This window comes from Nycticebus coucang, chromosome 20 (genome assembly GCF_027406575.1).
Source record: "Nycticebus coucang isolate mNycCou1 chromosome 20, mNycCou1.pri, whole genome shotgun sequence".
NCBI lineage: Eukaryota > Metazoa > Chordata > Mammalia > Primates > Lorisidae > Nycticebus > Nycticebus coucang.
In genome coordinates this window covers 64,207,660-64,225,030 of record NC_069799.1, presented here as the reverse complement: position 1 = coordinate 64,225,030, position 17,371 = coordinate 64,207,660, and the positions used below count along the sequence as shown (strand labels likewise).

General features: G+C 44.6%; 1 protein-coding gene across 8 annotated transcripts in view; it reads right to left on the bottom strand.

The window, feature by feature from the left end:
- The window catches only part of SFMBT2 (Scm like with four mbt domains 2), a 175,012-nt gene that overhangs the window by 134,383 nt on the left and 23,258 nt on the right, over positions 1 to 17,371 (bottom strand). For 6 of the 8 annotated variants that reach the window (XM_053572825.1, XM_053572822.1, XM_053572823.1 and 3 more), the window contains 2 exons: positions 7,640 to 7,798; positions 398 to 492 (listed from right to left, as the gene is read on the bottom strand). In XM_053572825.1, coding sequence (XP_053428800.1) covers positions 398 to 492; positions 7,640 to 7,739 — 195 coding nt within the window. In that variant the 5' untranslated portion in view covers positions 7,740 to 7,798. Of the gene's footprint in view, positions 1 to 397; positions 493 to 6,818; positions 7,043 to 7,639; positions 7,799 to 10,040; positions 10,127 to 17,371 lie in introns of those variants that run through there. The other 2 variants (XM_053572821.1, XM_053572826.1) reach the window with 2 other exon arrangements.

Here is a 17,371-nt window from a genome sequence, read left to right as displayed (position 1 = left end):
TATTTAACGGTTATTTCTTCTGATAAGACTCTCGTGCCCACAAATGGCTATAAAACTTTGATGTGTCCTTTCCAAATCAAAATATCAATTCAAAATAAAAATCTCTAGCCATTACACCCACAAAGGAGACATCACACATTAATACCTACTTGCCTGGTTGGCGAGCTTTTAATTTATTCAGACCAACCTTCCCATGGCTCATCTTCCCTGAAGCTATCTATGAAAACCACACCAACTCCCGCAGCTCCTCCTTACTCCTAAGAAATCTGGGCAGAACTCTCCTCCTTGCATTGCCTTTCTCCTGATCACGGATTCTCCCCGGAGAATCTCCCCGACTCCCCAGCCCCAGCCCCAGCCCCGCAGGCGCATTTCAGAGGGGAGTAGCTCCCTTACATACATGTTTGAAGGACGTGTGAGGCGCAGCACTAGCCCCTGTTTCTTCCAAATAGTCTCCCCAGTTAAAGCCGATTTCCTCCAAGCTGGAACCTTCTTCTGTTGGAAAGGAAAAAAAACAGAATATCAACACTGGAGTGAAGGGTAGAAAGGTGCTGGCCTTCAACTAAGACCAGAAAAGTCCTTGGTGCCAGAGGACAAACTAATTCTATGGGTTAGTGGAGTTGCAGTTTCAGATTCCTGAGTTTAGAGACATTGGCTAAAGAAAGGAAAACACTGGAGAAATTCTGCTTTGACCACCCTCACTACCCTTAAGTGCTCTCAAGGCATATATCTGCTACACGCATGTCTATGAGCTGGAAATGAGCTGTGGAGGACACCCCCACCGGCGGGGAGGTGGAAGGACGAGTACAGGAAACAGCCAGGGCCCAGAGTCAGCACCGTGATAGACACAGAAAAGGGCGATCCCTGCCTGTCCACTGCAGGGCTCTTTAATCGGTGTGCCGCGCACATTTTTAAAGATCATTAATTACATTATTTTCATCACAGTAAGTATCTTCTTTTTCTTCTGTCTCTCTCTCTCTCTCTCTCTTTTTTAATCAACATAATTTAAGTGTGCCGTGGAAGTTTAACTACAGGTACAAATCTGCCGTGAGATTAAAAAAAGGATGAAAAACACTGGTCCAGGGAATTCTAACTATAACCAGAGAGGACAAATAATATCCCATTCAAATTACAGGGTACTTTTTTCCTTTTCTTTTTTTGTTTGTTTTGTTTTCTTTAACAAAGGCTCAGTTACTTGAAATACAAAAACCTTCACTGAATGCAAGTGGGGAAAGCGGTGTGTACTATATTGCTTTTTATCCATCTCTCTGGTTCAAATCAGTTTATTTACTCTTCATTTTTCACCTATAGAATTGCCAGTGAACAAAAATTCTTTTTTTTAATTGGGAGAGAAGAGACCTGCCAAATTATCAACATTATTCATGTGCTAAAAGACCATTTCCTGTGAAACTGATCTAGCAGACAAGCTGAATTCAAACTAGACTATGAAGTAGGCTATAATCTTTTTTTTTTAAACATGAATTACTAACTTAGATGATGTATTGAATACCAAGATAAAGAAAAATGCACCTAAAAACATTAAAATTCTTGGGGGTCACCAAGTCAAGGTGGTTTTGATTTGTGTTAATCAAAGTAAGTTACTGCTCAGCCTATAAATTCCAAAATAGCCAATTTGAAAATAAATAAATAAATAAAGCAATATCCTAGATTGTAATGGCCACAAGGAAAGGTACTTTGGAATGCTCTGGCTCTGATGTCATTTTAAGTAAAAGAAAATTGAAGCCCAGAAAGATTGCAGCAAGTTAGCAACAGACATAGACCAAGCTCCCCAACACGCCTGATGCCCACACTAGGTGGGAGCCCCAGCTCCTGCGGACACAGGGATGGATAGAACTCTCAGGGCCAAACACAGCGGCAGACACCAATAGGACAGGTGCTTCCCCAATCCAAAGGAATAAAGAGAAATACAACCAAATGCACCATCAGGCTTTTAAAATACTATTTGAAATTTGCACTGATCCACACAACCAGGCTCTGGAGGAAACCAAGCAATTCCCCAAACCAGGAAGGCTGTACATAAGGCATGATTTCTGTAATTAAAAAGCCCCAAATAACACATTTTCAGGTACAGATAGCATGGTTTCAGATGTAAAGAAGTAACAAAGTACACACAATATTTTACTCTATCTGCAAAGCTCTATCCTAAGGAAAGAACACACAGCAGGAAGAGCTGTCCAAACTGGCCAACCAGAGCTTCAGATGTGCGGGTCTCCCTCACAAGAGCGGTGCGATGGATACTCAGGTGCACCCCACAGATTTTCCACCACAAGAGACCATTTCACCTGCCAAGAGCAAATACTGCTTTTGATCATGCAGGTGGTGGAGAAATGTCACATCACCCATCTGGTGGGCCTGGAGAATTAGGGACAGGTGGGTCTCAGAAGAAAAGAGGAAGCATAATTCTCTCCTAATACTCGGTATAGTCTCAGGAATTGAAAGAAGAGGATAATTTTTGTAAAGTCAGAAGATGATAAAGACGCTAAAGTGAAAGTTACCTTGACTTTCGCCTTCTACGTTGAAGTTGCTTAGACATGCCTCCTTAAGTTTTACCCCACTAAGGTGACTTATACTCTAATCTCCAAGAAGACAAGAAAGAGCCACCCCAAGAGCTAAGCTTTCCTTCATAGCTCTCCCTGCATCATTCCACCCGGGGGCTGAAGCTCTCCAAGAGGAAATGTGCTCCCCCAAAAGACAACGGATCCTGCAGCCCCAGCTGAGGATGGGTGAGGCCAGGGAGTTAGCTCTGAGTGACACCGTGAAGTACGCCCAGGGAGATCGCAGTCATCCTCTGGAAAACACCTCCGGGGGCACCTTCTGGCTCTGCCCACAACACTGCCCCCCCAAAAAAACTGTGATGCTTCCTAAAGAAGGTGTGTAAGAGGGTCAGTGAGAATCATAAGCACTGTCACAGGTACCCCCAATGTCAGACCCAGAAGGGGCTTTAAAAAATTAAAACCTTGACACCCAGCACTGATGACTTTGTGCAGTTTTAACAAAGTCATGAGGAAGTTGAGGGAGCCTCACAGTACAGTCTTTTAAAATGTGTCACGTATGAACCTTCCTGGGGTCTGGTAGCCCTGAGAAGCTGATTCTCTAAAGACATGTCAATGAGCAATAGATAAATAAACACACACCATGTTTATGAGGCGAGGTCTCGTAAACCTGGTACAAATATTTATAGCCGATTCATAAACCTCTTAAACCCCAAACATTTTAGCGAGGAAACACTCACAATCTCCCTCCCTGGCCAATGAATCAGCGGGAGGTCTTTCCCCATGATGTCATGAAAACTGACTATGACAAGCTGCTAGGGAAATTTCACAGCGTAAAAGAAAACAGGTGTGTTCATTAGCAGCAATCCTGTTTTAGAAAACAGAAAGTTATTTGTGGAACCAAAATATTTCATAATAAACATATAAAAAGAATGCCTTCCTAGAAGGTGGAGTACAAGTGAAATTTAGAGTGAAAATGGGATAAACAATTGGCCCATACACCTTTTTCTTAAGTAGTAATAAAATCTTGAGTTTGAAATCCAAAATGAGAGCAACTTTACAAGGCTGAATATTATCGCCAGTAGCCCATACCCAATAAAGGAACCGAAAACTGGCAGATTTAGGAGGATCCAAATTCTTTTTGTTGTTGTTGATGCAGTTTGGCTGGGGCCACATTGGAACCCGCCACCCTCAGTATATGGGACCAGCGCCCTACTCCCTGAGCCACGGGCACCGCCCGGAGGAGCCAAATTCTTACTGAGCACTCTCTTATTCTTACTGAGCACTCTCTTAACGTGCTAGACATTTTTTTTTTAATGTGGAAAAAGAAAGAAGACATTGGATCTTTCTTATTTTAAATGCTGATAATCATTTCTTACTATCATAAGATTCAGAAACGAGTTCTACAGTGAGTGTTTATTAATAAACAGAAGCAACGGCATAAACAGAAGAGCACTGTAGCCAACTGCTGACCCTATACCTAGGCTCACACCACCCGGGAGACAGTTCTCATAACACCAAGATTCCTCCTGGCTTTCCCAACTGCCCGATGGCCAGAGTTGTTCTAAAGTAAAAAAAGGAAAAAGAAATAACACGTGAAAATCATCCATTCAGGGGAAGCCACAACTTTTCTAAGAGGGCTAGAAAACCAGGGGCTGCCTTGAATTCACCCAGAGTTCCCAACATGGCCAGGAGGATCTGGGTGCTGACCCCTTTCCTTCCCAAATAGACAACACTGTGCTTCTTCACTTAATGTATTCCCAATACCAAAAAAGATTCAAGCCCACATCTTCAGCATAATTCTTTCCACTCGGAGGCTCACATCATCTATACACATGCAACACCCGCTATCTATAGACCTGGTCGGGAAATTACATTTAGCAGGTCTGTAAAAATGATATGAGAGGCTCAGCACCCGTAGCTCAGTGGGTAGGGTGCCAGCCACATACACCGAGGGGTGGGTTCAAGCCCAGCCCGGCCTGCTAAACAACTACAACAAAAATACAGCCAGGCATTGTGGCGGGCGCCTGTAGTCCCAGTTATTTGAGAAGCCGAGGCAAGAGAATCTCTTAAGCCCAGGAGTGGGAGGTTGCTGTGAGCTGTGATGCCACAGCACTCTACCCAGGATGACATAGTGAGACTCTGTCTCAAAAAAAAAAAAAAATGATGCTGAGGCATCTTCTGGACGCTCGTCAATGTCAGTGTATTGTTCTTGCTTCTGTCACGGCAACCTCAGACACCTGGAGTCCCAGCAGTCACATGCAGGGGACTTCTCTGTGGACCCCCCGATGATGTGGGCTCCTCCATCTGCCAGATGACCAAGGCTCAGGACTATTCCGTCTCCCTGTATGGGACTTCAAATTTTGATGCCTGCCATATAGCTTGGACGCATGCTCATATATCCGTCACCCCTCACTCAACAGCCAATTCAGAATCAGCTGAGGAACGTGACATGTGGCTTCTCCAGAACATGGGACGTATGAATTTCCCCCCAGGGAAAAGGCCCTTGGCACTGAGAGTCCATGCAGCCCCAAGCACATCCGCGTGGGGTGCAGAACAAAGTATCCCCACAAAGGAGTCCAGAACTGAAAATGTTCCTGTGTTGATAGGTCAAAAAAATAATTCTAAAAAACTTCTTAAAGAATCCTACTCAATTCATCATTTGAATGCTCAAAGAGAGACTGGAGTTTCTAAGATAAAGTCAGCCTCTGTACTCTCCCAACTTTTAACCCTGCTTTAATTTGTTTCTGCTTTAAAAGAGACTGTATTTGCAGCACCACCTGAAACTGTTCTGCCCTCAGGAGTGCACACAGAAATTCCAAGGAAAAAGAAAAACAGATTAGCCCTCTTAGGGGGGAACAGGAGTGGAATCTGGGCTAATAGCTGAAAAACATTAAGATAATTTAGATCTATTTGGAAATACTATTTCTACTTCTATTAAAGATCTGGACATCTTGTACGATTTAGTTCCTCTCCCCATACGCAAGAGAGCAACTAACCAGCTAACCAGTGGGTGTGGGCTCCGGCAGGGACCCTCCTCATGCTCTTTCCCACACGCGCCACCGTCCTGTGAGTACAAACCACCCCGCAGACACCAGACTATCAGGCATGAGTCTCAGAGCCTCCTTGAGTGAGGGAGATGTACTGCAGCTGTGTGAACGTGAAAAGCCAACACATGGTTGGCTCTTAGACAGATCTGCAAACACACCATGGAAAAGGATGCAGTAACAGAGCTGGGATGCGTGTGGACGACAGCCCGGAAGCGCCACACCTGGAAAGGTAACTTCGCTCGGCAAACATCACAAAGGCTCTTTGAAAAAGACAAAACAGTCCTTAAATAAAAGTAGAATAATTAAGATGAACCTTCAGCCTATAGGACTATGCCTTCTCAGAAGAGAATTTCCGTATTTCCACTGGGCAGTAATGATTCTTCACATACATTCTACGCGTGAGGGGACGGCTGAGCTGATTCGGAAACAGATCCTAAACTTCTGTTAACATATAAAAGCGTTCACTTATTTGAGGGGTTTCCAGGTTTTTTCCAGATACAGATACACTTTAATAAACTTAATCTAACAAATTCAATGACATCCAATAATCTGTAATTCTGTCATTGACTAATCTCATCAAAATGTAAGAGATGAACTTGGCAACTTCTTTAGACAGTGGTCAAGTCTCCCGCTGAGCTACTGAGCAATGATTTTTACAAGAATTCACCACGGTAAATGTTCATGACTCAGCTGAATTGTCCTTATTAAATTGTTATATAGAAAATAGGGCAATCCCTTAAAAAAGTATTCCTTTTAGATAAACATATTATTGTGTAAGTATTTAGAAGAAGGGGCATTTATAAATTCATTCGTTGTATATTAAAATGCAATGGAAGGCTGGGCTGGGCGTTATCTTTTCTTTTCTAAGTTCTTTCTTTTTGAGACAGAGTCTCACTATGTCACCGTCGGGAGTCACAGCTCACAGCAACCTCAAACTCCAGGGCTCAAGCGATTCTCCTGCCTCAGCCTCCCCATTTGTTAAGACTACAGGCACCTGCCACAACGCCTGGCTATTTTTGTTTGTTTGTTTTCTTTAGCAGGCTCAGGCTGGGCTTGAACCCACCAGCCCTGGTGCAGGTGGCCAGCAGCCTAACCACTGTACTACAGGCACCAAACCTCTTTTCAGATTGCTTGAAGGGAGAAGAAATACTTTACCACAGATAATGTGAATTAACTTTCTTTCCCATGATACAGGTTTCCGAAAGATGTGCTCAACATTTTGGAAAGTATCCTGTGTCTTGCTGACCCAGACACTTACGTTTAGGCAGATCCTGCTCTCTTGCCTCTCCCTGGCACATGGGAGAGAATTCCACTTCCCTGTCTCCCTTTCTGTGGCAGAAATCCTACCAACTTCTGATCCAGGGGTGCTGTGCAAAATGGTATTCGTCTCCTCTGAGCTGGAGCATTGAAGGGCTGGCTGAAGACCTCCAGCTGTGCATTCCCCGGGCATGACACTCTCTGGAGGACCGTGTATGACAAGGTCTGTTGGAGATGGTAGTGATTTATACAAATCTGCTGCCCTGAGCCACTGAGATGCTGAGGTGATGTCATCTCACTATAATCTGGCTTGCTATACCTAGTACAGTAATATTAATTTGACCCAAATTCTGCATAACTTTAAAGCTGCTATGGTTTTTTAAATAAGACAAAAGGCTCGGCTTGGTGGCTCACAACAGTCATCCCAGCACTTTGGGTGGCCAAGGGGAGAGGACTGCTTCAGGCCAGGAATTGAGAGTAGCCTGGGCAACATAGCAAGACCCCTTATCTCCAAAACATAAAAAAAAGTAGCTGAGCATGGTGGGGTGTACGTGTAGCCCAAGCTTCTGGGGAACAAGCCAGGAGCATTGTTTTGAGTCCAGAAATTTGAGGTTACAGTGAGCTGTGATTGTGCCACGGTAACCCATCCCAGGTGACAAAGACCCTGATTCAAAAACAGAAAGAAGGAAACAGGACAGCAAATCCGGGGAACATGCAGGATGCTAGATCCACAAATGCTGTCCCATGGTTTCCTGAACATTTTCAGGAAGATACTGGTTAATATATCAAAAAGCCAAACAGATCCAGAAAACGAAATCCTACCTGAATCAAGGTCTCCACTTCCATTCGCTGAACCAACATGCCTTTCCAAGGGTGAAGATGAAGGGTCTTGCATGTTGGAAACGGACAAGCTGCTCTCCATTCCTGATGAGTAATTATCCTCTTCTGTGAGTCATTAGTTCATCCTGCAGGAAGAATTACCTAAGAGCAACCAAAAAAAAAAGAAAGAAAGGAAGAAAGAAAACAACAGACCACTTTAATTATATTAATGATATTAACTTGTTCTGCAAGATTCCAAAAATAACGAAATCCCATCTGTGTTGCTACTGTTTCATTACAACATTTAAGATTCAATGTAATGTCCATAATAGGAAATACACTACAGGCGCCATAGCTGACCACCTGCCTGCACTGACCACCTCCTTAAACTGACCTAATGTCCATACATCGAACACGCAACACATGTGTGTATCAGTACAGGAGCCTGGTTCCTTATGCTGACCACCTCTGTATGTTGACCACCTTGTTACAGTCCCTTGGGCAGTCGACTTAAAGAGGTTCTACTGTACCAGGAATAAAAACTACAAGGTACACCTCCATGAAAGGTCACAGGGTAGCAAAACAAGCAGTTTTCTAGAGGTCATTATCACCAAGATGGACACTTTTTTTTTTTTTTTTTGTAGTTTTTGGCCGGGGCTGGGTTTGAACCTGCCACTTCTGGCATATGGGGCCGGCAACCTACTCCTTTGAGCCGCAGGCACTGCCCAATGGACACATTTTTTTTGCCAACAAACAGACCCTACACTTCTATTCCCAGTCCTCCCCAGAAATGCTGACTGAGGCCCGACTCTGCCTCGATGCTGTGAAGCAGCATAGCCACCATGACCTCAGCTTTGGACAAGCAAGAACCACACCCCACAGCTCAGTAAAAATGCCTCCCGAGTCACGCGTGATCTCCCAGCAAAACAAGCTGACATATCAACAGTTATAGCAAATAATGTGCATTTGTACAAATTGGAAATGGGGATAATATGTTCCTGGTAATAGCAATGCTATTCCTCACTTGCCTTCTAACAAGACCAGGGGAAAAAGAGGCAGAATTAGGGCTGGTTCTCACAGCATCCTACAACCTAACTCCCCTACGTCAGAGGCCGGAGCTACCAGAAGTCAGAATCAAGAAGGCACCACTCCCAGCCCCGCCAGTGAGACACAGGTGCACCGTGTTTTTAAATCCCTCATTCATTGAATGCGCTCTTTTATCTCATATAGAGACAGATTTTTAAATCAACAAAAGGGCAAGTACAGATGAAGAGAAAAAAGACTACAGCGAGTGCCTCTCTAACTACCGCTGGGGCATTCTGTGACTCAGCAGCTAGTCAACTATCTTGAATGACACACACCTTCAGTCCTACATGCTTTACTTTCCTGAAAGACATTAGGAGATACTGTCAAAACTAAAGGTTCATAAAAGAATGTGTTCGCATTTGCGCTGCTCTGGAAAAAGCTGGAAACTGCTGCCAGGAGCCGACAGGAGGAGATTAAAATGTACGAGGTACAAAGCCCCAGAATTAAATCCAACATGCACTTAATTACCCACCTGTTGCATGTAAACTATTACACTCGACACGGCAGAAAGAGCACAAAGCCCTTCTTAATCAAAAAACAAAGAAAGAAAATGCCTATTTGAGAATAGGAACCACGCCTAGACTGATTCACTGAACAGCCACGTGGGGGCCTGACAGCTACAAAGTAAGTGTGTGAAGAAGCAAATGGAAGGACAACCCCGCACGGAAGGGCCCTGTGCACACCTAGGTCATTGTCCATTCACTCAACACTCAGAGCGCAGCTGGGGTTTAACATATTTTCTGAAGGAAAATTAAAGGTCCAGGCCCTGAAAAGAAGAAGTCAACATCGGTGAGACAGAACACTCCAGTTAGGACTGGGCAGGACCTGGGAGAGCTATGAGCAAAGGCAGAGTGCTCAGAATGGCTCCCCAGCTGCTTAAAAATCACCCCCAAGAACAGGTGTGTAGGAGCCCTGGCGGACGCGCTCACTGTGCACCCTGGAGCAGAACAGAGAACCGAGTTCAAGTCTCCATCCCAGCCCTCTTGGAGCTTAAATCTGAGGCAGACCAGGGAGGAAAAGGCATAGACAGGAATAATCTGAACCCAAACACAAACTGGATTTTGGCTTTTTAATAATTTTTTACAAAATGATGTCATCTCACGTCCACAGTGCTCATTCGATGAGCTGAGGTTAAGAAAGCTCAGCTGGAAATGACACCAAGTAAAGGAGCCTGTTTCAGGGATACGGGTGAGGTTTAAGAGTTTTTGAAATGGAAGACATTGGCAACCCAATTTGCTATAGAGGCTGGCTAATTCTATCCCTGGGTGTCGATTTGCTAATTAATAGCCCACCCAATAATGGACAGAACTGCACCCACCTAAAAGCATTCCTTCCAGACTCCTGGGCCAGTAGGGTCACATGAAGTTGAGGACAGTGACCGCCTCTTTTGTGAAAATGAACCTGTTGGAGAAGCAGGCACAGAAGCAAATGTTGCCCAACCCCAATTCCTCGTGCCCGCACCCTGACTCTGAAGGGGAAGGCAGAGCTGCTGGGGGAGGGGAGCCTCCAAGCTCTGGTGTCCTCAGCCTGGAGCTGACAGTGGTAGGGGTGCCACCAGCCCGTCCCCCCAGCCACCTGCCAATCAGCCATCAGCAAGGGCCCTCCCTCCACTGAGTCTCCCTGCAACATCACGATGGACACGCCGTGCACCCCAACCATGCGGAGAGTGCGCTGAGTGCTCCCTCGATCACTCAGTCACCAGGTCAGTGACTCAACATCCACTGACCCAAAACGGCAGGGGCATGACAAGGGAGCCAGCGCCATCTCTCCCTGGGGTGAGCCTTTGGAGAAACTACCAGAATATGGCGGGGAGGAGAGTATGCAGCTGAGGGCAGGAGGGGAAACAGCTGGAACACACAGAGGTGACCCAGGAACGGAGGAAGGAGGAGTGGGGGGGCCTAGAAGCACAATTATGGAGCCCCAAAATCATGATCATCAGAAACATTCAGCTCCAGGAACAGAGGCTTGGAGCCACTGAGCCTAAGAGAGGGTGGGGACAAAGGACACAAACTCCCGCCGTCACATACTCTGGAACTTCAGACTTTCACAGTCAAAGGCAAAATGATAGCCCAGAAAATATAAGAAGTGAGTGAACCCCCCTGCACCCTCGCTTGGCCATGTGGGGTCCAGCTCACATTCACCCCCAGCCTCCCTGTGCGTGAGTGTTTATTTGGGGGGCATCTTGTTCCATCAGCACAAAAGCAATGGCAGTGGTTATGCTGCTGTCGTTAATTTGCAGATCGCGGTCACTGCCCTGGGGTACGTAGGCGACTGTCTCTGATTTTAGGAAAAACACTATTTAGGAGCAAAAATCATTTTGTTTGCATCTTACTCCCAACACACATGGGTCTACACAGACAATGATAAAGTAAACATGGCAAGGTGTTAACATTGGAGGAATCTAGGTACTATGGCAACTTTTCTGTAAGTCTGAAATTATTTCAAAATGAAAGAAATGGAAAAAAAATGAAAAAAATCAATGGCAGCAGCTTCGTCAGAAGAGACAGAGGTTCATGGTGGGAAAACCATAAATCTTCCGTGTGTGATACCCGCTGGTCCTTCGTTAGAGTCGAACGGGCTTACAGTGAGGACCTCCTCAGCAGGCTCGAGAACCCGACCTACTTGCTGGGAAGGACAGTTTCTGCCCATCCAAAGGGAAGCAATGAAAGCGTCGGCCTGATGCCCTAACTCTTACGTTTAGTTGTTTTACCAACACCTGCGGTGATTACTAGGTATTTTATAAACATGAACTCGGAATCCTCCTAGTAACTCCAAGACGTAAGTGTCATTGCTGTTGCATCTCACAGATAAGCAGCCTGAGGGATTAAGTGACTTGCCCAAGGCCACACAGCCGGCTAAGGGTAGTGCCAGGATCGAAACCCACAAGCCTGGCCCAGAATCCATGCGCTACCAGCCAATCAATCATAATTCCCTGCCAATCAATCATAATTCCCTGCCCACAATTTCCAGATTTCCTAGAATGCAGTGCTGACATTTATATGCTTTTAAATAACCACTTTTTGTTTGCTTGTTTTTGAGACAAAGTCTCACTCTGTTGCCCTGAGTATAATGCTGTCCTGTCACCACAGCAACTGTAGTCTCTTGAGTTTTAGCAATATTTCTTGCCTTAGCCTCCTGAGTAGCTGGGACTTCAGGCGCCCACCACAACAGTACACCCGGCTAGTATATCTACTTTTAGTGGAGACGGGGTCTTGCTCTTGCTCAGGCTGGTCTTGAACTCATGAGCTCAGCAATCCACCTGGCTCAGCCTCCCAGAGTGCTAGTATTACAGGTGTGGGCCACCGTGCCTGGCCTAAATGACTACTTTTTAATCATTAAGCACCTAGCATGTGGAAGGAGCAATAAAAAAAAAAAAAATATATATATATATATATATAGAGAGAGAGAGAGAGAGAGAGAAGTGAGGGGATCCCACCACTGAGATCAACCAGGAGCACCCAACACTCCTGGGCATGGGGACTTTTTTTCCAAATTAGTTCTTCCTGGAAAACTTCTCTTAAGAGCGTACATTAAGCTTTCCCCAGCTAATTCTAAAACACATATCACTGTAAACTAACTCCTGGACAGGCAAGTGCTGACAACGTGCAATTTTACTGTGTACATATTGATGGGACATCTGATTTATTTATGCCAGACAGGATATTGAGCACTAGGGACAGTCACGTAAACACCAGGGGCTGCTGGAGAAGAAGAGTCTAAAACAGGAGTCCCAGACGGAGCCCAGGTCACTGGAGTGGTGAGCATGGGGGGGCAGGGGGAGAAGGAGTTAGCAGAGGCTCACGGTGGGATGCCCAGAGGCTGGAGTAGAAACCCACAGCCCAGCAAAAGCACGGGCTGCAGAGACTCAGGAGGTGGGGAAGGAGCTGCACACAGCTGCACCAGCGCCAGGAGGCCCTCGTGGAAAACCCTAGGAGCCTCCACACAGAGGGCGCTGAACAGGACCATGTGGCCACATTGTTCCCATTTATTCCCAAACATTTGCTGATCCCATTAAGTGTCAGGCACCATCCCAGACAATGGAAGACATCTGGATTAAAAACAAAAGAAATTCCTGCCATAGTAGAAAGCGCACCCTAATTGGAGGAAAGAGCCAACACATTTCTTTAAAAAATTAGTAAATTGAATATAGTCTGTGAGAAGGTGCTAAATGCTATAGAAAAAGCAAAGCTAGACAGATCAGGCCAGCCAGGGAGAGAAGGGAAAGTATTTAGGAGAGTCAGGCAGGAGATGGCAAAGAGACATCTGGGTGCAAAGAGAGGTGGGCCGAGCCCAGACAACAAGAGTTTGCCAGACTAAGGAGGCTGCACATCCTCCTGGACAGGAGCGGGCACAGGAGGACATCACTCCAGGAAGTGAAGTCATGAGCTCTGTTTTAGCGCAGTCACTCTGGTGACCACGCACGGGAGGATGGATGGAAGCAGACCACATCACGGAAGGGCAGGTGGGGGTCTAAACTAAGTGGAGAAGAAATGAAGGAGCAAGTCCCAGAAGCACCAGAGAGATACAAGCATCAGGAGCCCGTAGGAGAAACGCTACACAGGGCCATCGTCTGCAGCACAAAGTCCAGATTCCGAGAATGAATGACGGCCCTTTCCACAGCCAGTTCTCAGCAATGCCTGAGAAAACAGACAGTTCTGGGGGAAATCTATTAAACATGACAATGACAACCCATTTTGCAGAAATTTGTTTGCTTTCATGGGATTTTTTCGGGGGGAAGGCAAATCTTAGTGATGGCAAATCCTAACCACCAAAAGAGCTATTATTAAAAGAAAGCATATTTCCCTTTGATTCTTAAAATACATGTAATTTAAGAACAAAGGTAAAAATTTCCGCTAATGAAAGCAACATTTTTTTTTCCCCAGGTTCAGAAGACTGGCCTTTTAGAGGGTAACTTCCTACTCGGTACAATATATTTGTTGATTTTGTGTAAAGTTAATTCTACTATAATTGGCTCCTCTTGTCTCTAAAGCTGTTGAACAACAGAATTCTAATAAAGAAACTTCCCTATAAAGTTGTCTAGGCCCAGCAAAAGGAATGGCGAACTTGGGAGAGTAGGGAGTGACCAGGACACTGGTGTAGCTGTGTGACACAGGCTAACTACTTAGCCTCTCTGTTCCTTGAATTCTCATCAGTTAACTAAGAAGGCTTGATTAGATGCAGTCAACGACCCCTTTCAACTCTAAAATTCTCTGACTCTACCAGGTGTTTTTAAAAATTGTATATTCTCTACATTCAGATTATCCATTTATCTGGACCAAATTTAATGCCTCAAGCATCCTCCCCTCTCTCCTCTCCTGCCTCTCCCTTCCCAGTGTAAGTAATGGCGGCAGAGCCTAGTTAGGAAGGAAATGAGGAAGCGCACTCATTAAATATTATTCTTAAACTAATCAAAAATTATTGGGAGCTTATGATGTATTCTCAATATCTCTTAACCAGCATTGTCTGATGGAACTTTCTACAACTGGTCACACAGTAACTACTAGCCACATGTAGCTACTAAGCCCTGGCAAGGTCTGGAACAGTTGAGGATCTGAATTTTAATTTTACTGAATTTGAATTTAAATAGCCACATGAGGCTGGTAGCTGCAGCACTGGACAGCCCAGCTAAAATTTCAGGGTTTGGAATATGTCCTAAATAACCATCCATTCTTGGCTCTCTTGAAAGTTTTAATGTAATAATGTCAAGCTAGTTAAAAGTAAACCCAGGAATTTTAAAACCTTAAGAAACTTCAAAAGGAGACTTAACAAGTTTCCCCCTAATATTCCACAAATGACTCATGGCCAACTTCCTAACACAGCACAGGCTTTTACGGAATGTGCTGCGTTTTTATATAAATACAATTTCAAAGGAGAAGTGATCTTAGGAGCTGTAATAGCTGTCAAATTATTTCCTTTTTTCATTTATTTATATATTCAAGAAAATCATTCTGCCTCAAAAATGTCATCAGGTATCAAGTTTTTCTGTAATGGGGAGGGGGGAGTCCCTGGATGTAACTATTAATAAATCAGCTAAGTATCAATGGCTTATCAAGTCTTCATGACTCCCAAAGGATTTGACTGTATCCATTTGCCTCTAGCCAGGTGCTACAGAAAGGTAATCAGGGACTGAGAAGTAAGACTTCGATTTAAATGCACCAAATTCATCATTGTTAAGTAGAACTCAAGGGTAAGTTCTATTTGTTGGTATCTACAAATACGGACAGGAGCTATGATTTTATAGCTTTATAAAAGCTTTATATTCCTTTATACTTCTTCAACGAACAATAATTAAACTTAGTGTCACTTAAGGTAGGTTTGTAAAGAGGCAGCAATGATTTCAGCATGACTTGGGGACCCAGCCTCTATCGACTTTACTATCACAACGCATGCTACCGTGAACAGACGCATCAGAAAGTGCCCACAGGCAGGAATTAATGTGCACCAAGGGACTGCCATTTACCCCCTGCCCCGACACCCATGTTCTCTTATCTACACATGAAGGAGTAACCAGCCAACCAAAATAAACATTGCCCGGCTTTCCTTGTAATTAGCTGTGATCAAGTCACTAAGTTCTTCCCAACCAGACGTTTGCAAGATTAACATGCTCTTTCCTACAGTGTGGAAAAAGCACGCCTTTGCCACCACCCCCTGGACCTTCGATGGTGCAAACCAGTAAGGAGAGTAAAACAGAAGACAAAGGACTCTTGGTTCCAGGTCCTGAGACTACAAAGCTGCTGTGAGCCCCAGGGAAATAAGTCTGTCTCGTGTGGACACCATTCTAACTCTGTCTGGGTCACTGACACACAGCCAATTCTAAATCCTAGCAAATACTCCCTAGGAATATTATGCTCCTTTTAAATCATCTTATTAATTAGGATGCTTAGAGGATACTGCTAAATTCAGTATGTGTTCTAAGTTCTTAGCAAAAAGACTGCTCATGGTGCAATCCGCTATCTCTCTTTGTTTAAAAAAAAAAAAAAAAAAATCACAATTCACATTCACATTGACCAAGGAGATTAACCCATGAGGGAAATGAGTTCTGCGAAACTGGAAACCCCTACTGTGGGGAGAGCCAGCCTCAGCCTAACCTCTAAAGAAAGAGGAGACGGTCATATCACCGAGAACTTCATCCAACTTCAGTGCTTCTCAAAGTGAAGGTGCAGCGAGAGGGCTTATTAGCATGCAGGTTCCTGGGCCCCACCCACCCCAGAGGTTCTGATTCAGGAGACCTGGGTCAAGCCCAATGATGGGTATTTCTAACAAGTTCTGGGTGATGCTGACGCTGCTGCCCAGGGATGAGAACCACTGCTTTGTGAAAAGGAGACTATGCTGGGGTTGTTAGGAGGGTAAATGAGTCCCACATGGAAAGCTACCTATCATAGAGGAGCTAGAAAACATAATGTTTCTGCAAAGTCATGTTAAAGTGAGGAGAGGAAGGCTGGTTTTCCTAGAAACAGGTCATGAAGGAAAGATTCCTTACAGATTCAACAGTCGAGCTTGTCCAGACCATCTTCCTAAAGTCAGCCACACCTGTTCTCCAGAAAAGTTCAGTATCTGTTATGGTGCAGGGACTGACTGTGCCAATTGTTCATGGGGAGTTGTCCTCTGCATGGATCTAAGTATCTGGACAAATTGTTTTTCCCAGGCCTCAGCTGTCTCACGTCTTAAAGAGGAGAACAGATTATATCATCTCTAGGAATACTTCTCACTCACCATGCCTCTCATTCATAGCAGATGAGTTTTTATATCAGGGTTATACATACATGTAACCTTAAAAGTCAAATAATTATATGGTTTATACACTGACACCACTTCTCAAAAAAAAAAAAAAACAGCCACCTCCTGACCGTCTTTCCTCATCTCCTGTTCTTGCTCCTGAGGGAAACCACTTTCACTCTTGGAGCTAAACATCTTGGCATTGATCCCCCATCCCTGAATAACACGCGACTTGCTGAATTTTAGCTTCTGTCATTATTGGGTGATGTCCTACCGGCCACACTCCACCAGCCTTCTTCCTGATGCTCTCATCCTCCTAGCAGACATGAAGGCATTTTTATGGCTCTGTAAACACACCATGGCTGAGCCACGTAGTGTACTATGATGACTTCTCCTTTCTCACATTTAATAATGGTTTCCTGTTCTCCAGGCTATTAGTTTTCCACATATTTATCATGGATACAAATCCAAACATTCCACGAACTCTCCATAAACTGAGGTATGTAGGTATTTTATTAATTCCATCTTGAAGTAATGTCTACAAGAGCCTTCTTTTCTGCTGTAATCTAGACTTGGCACTCGCGTCTTCTTCCCTTTTGGTATATTCTCCCTCCTGTTGGTGGTGCACGTTCTCCAGTAATCCCTAAAAAAGGATTTATGTAGAAAACTGGACAGCTGAAACATATTTCCATCAGCAGCTTAGGTGGGAAAAGAAGTCTGTGTTGAAAAGCATCCTCCAGCAGAAATGAGAGCTCCCTCCCTGGCCTTCTGGCTTCCACTGTGGAGCAATCTGACACCACCCTAAATGAAAGGATCTTTTAATGTTCTGAAATCTCAGAACGACATGTCTAGTGGTCAACTGCAGGTTCCAGGGCACTGAATGACTTCTTTCAAGATTGAAACTCACGTTCTTCAGCTCTAAGATATTTTCAT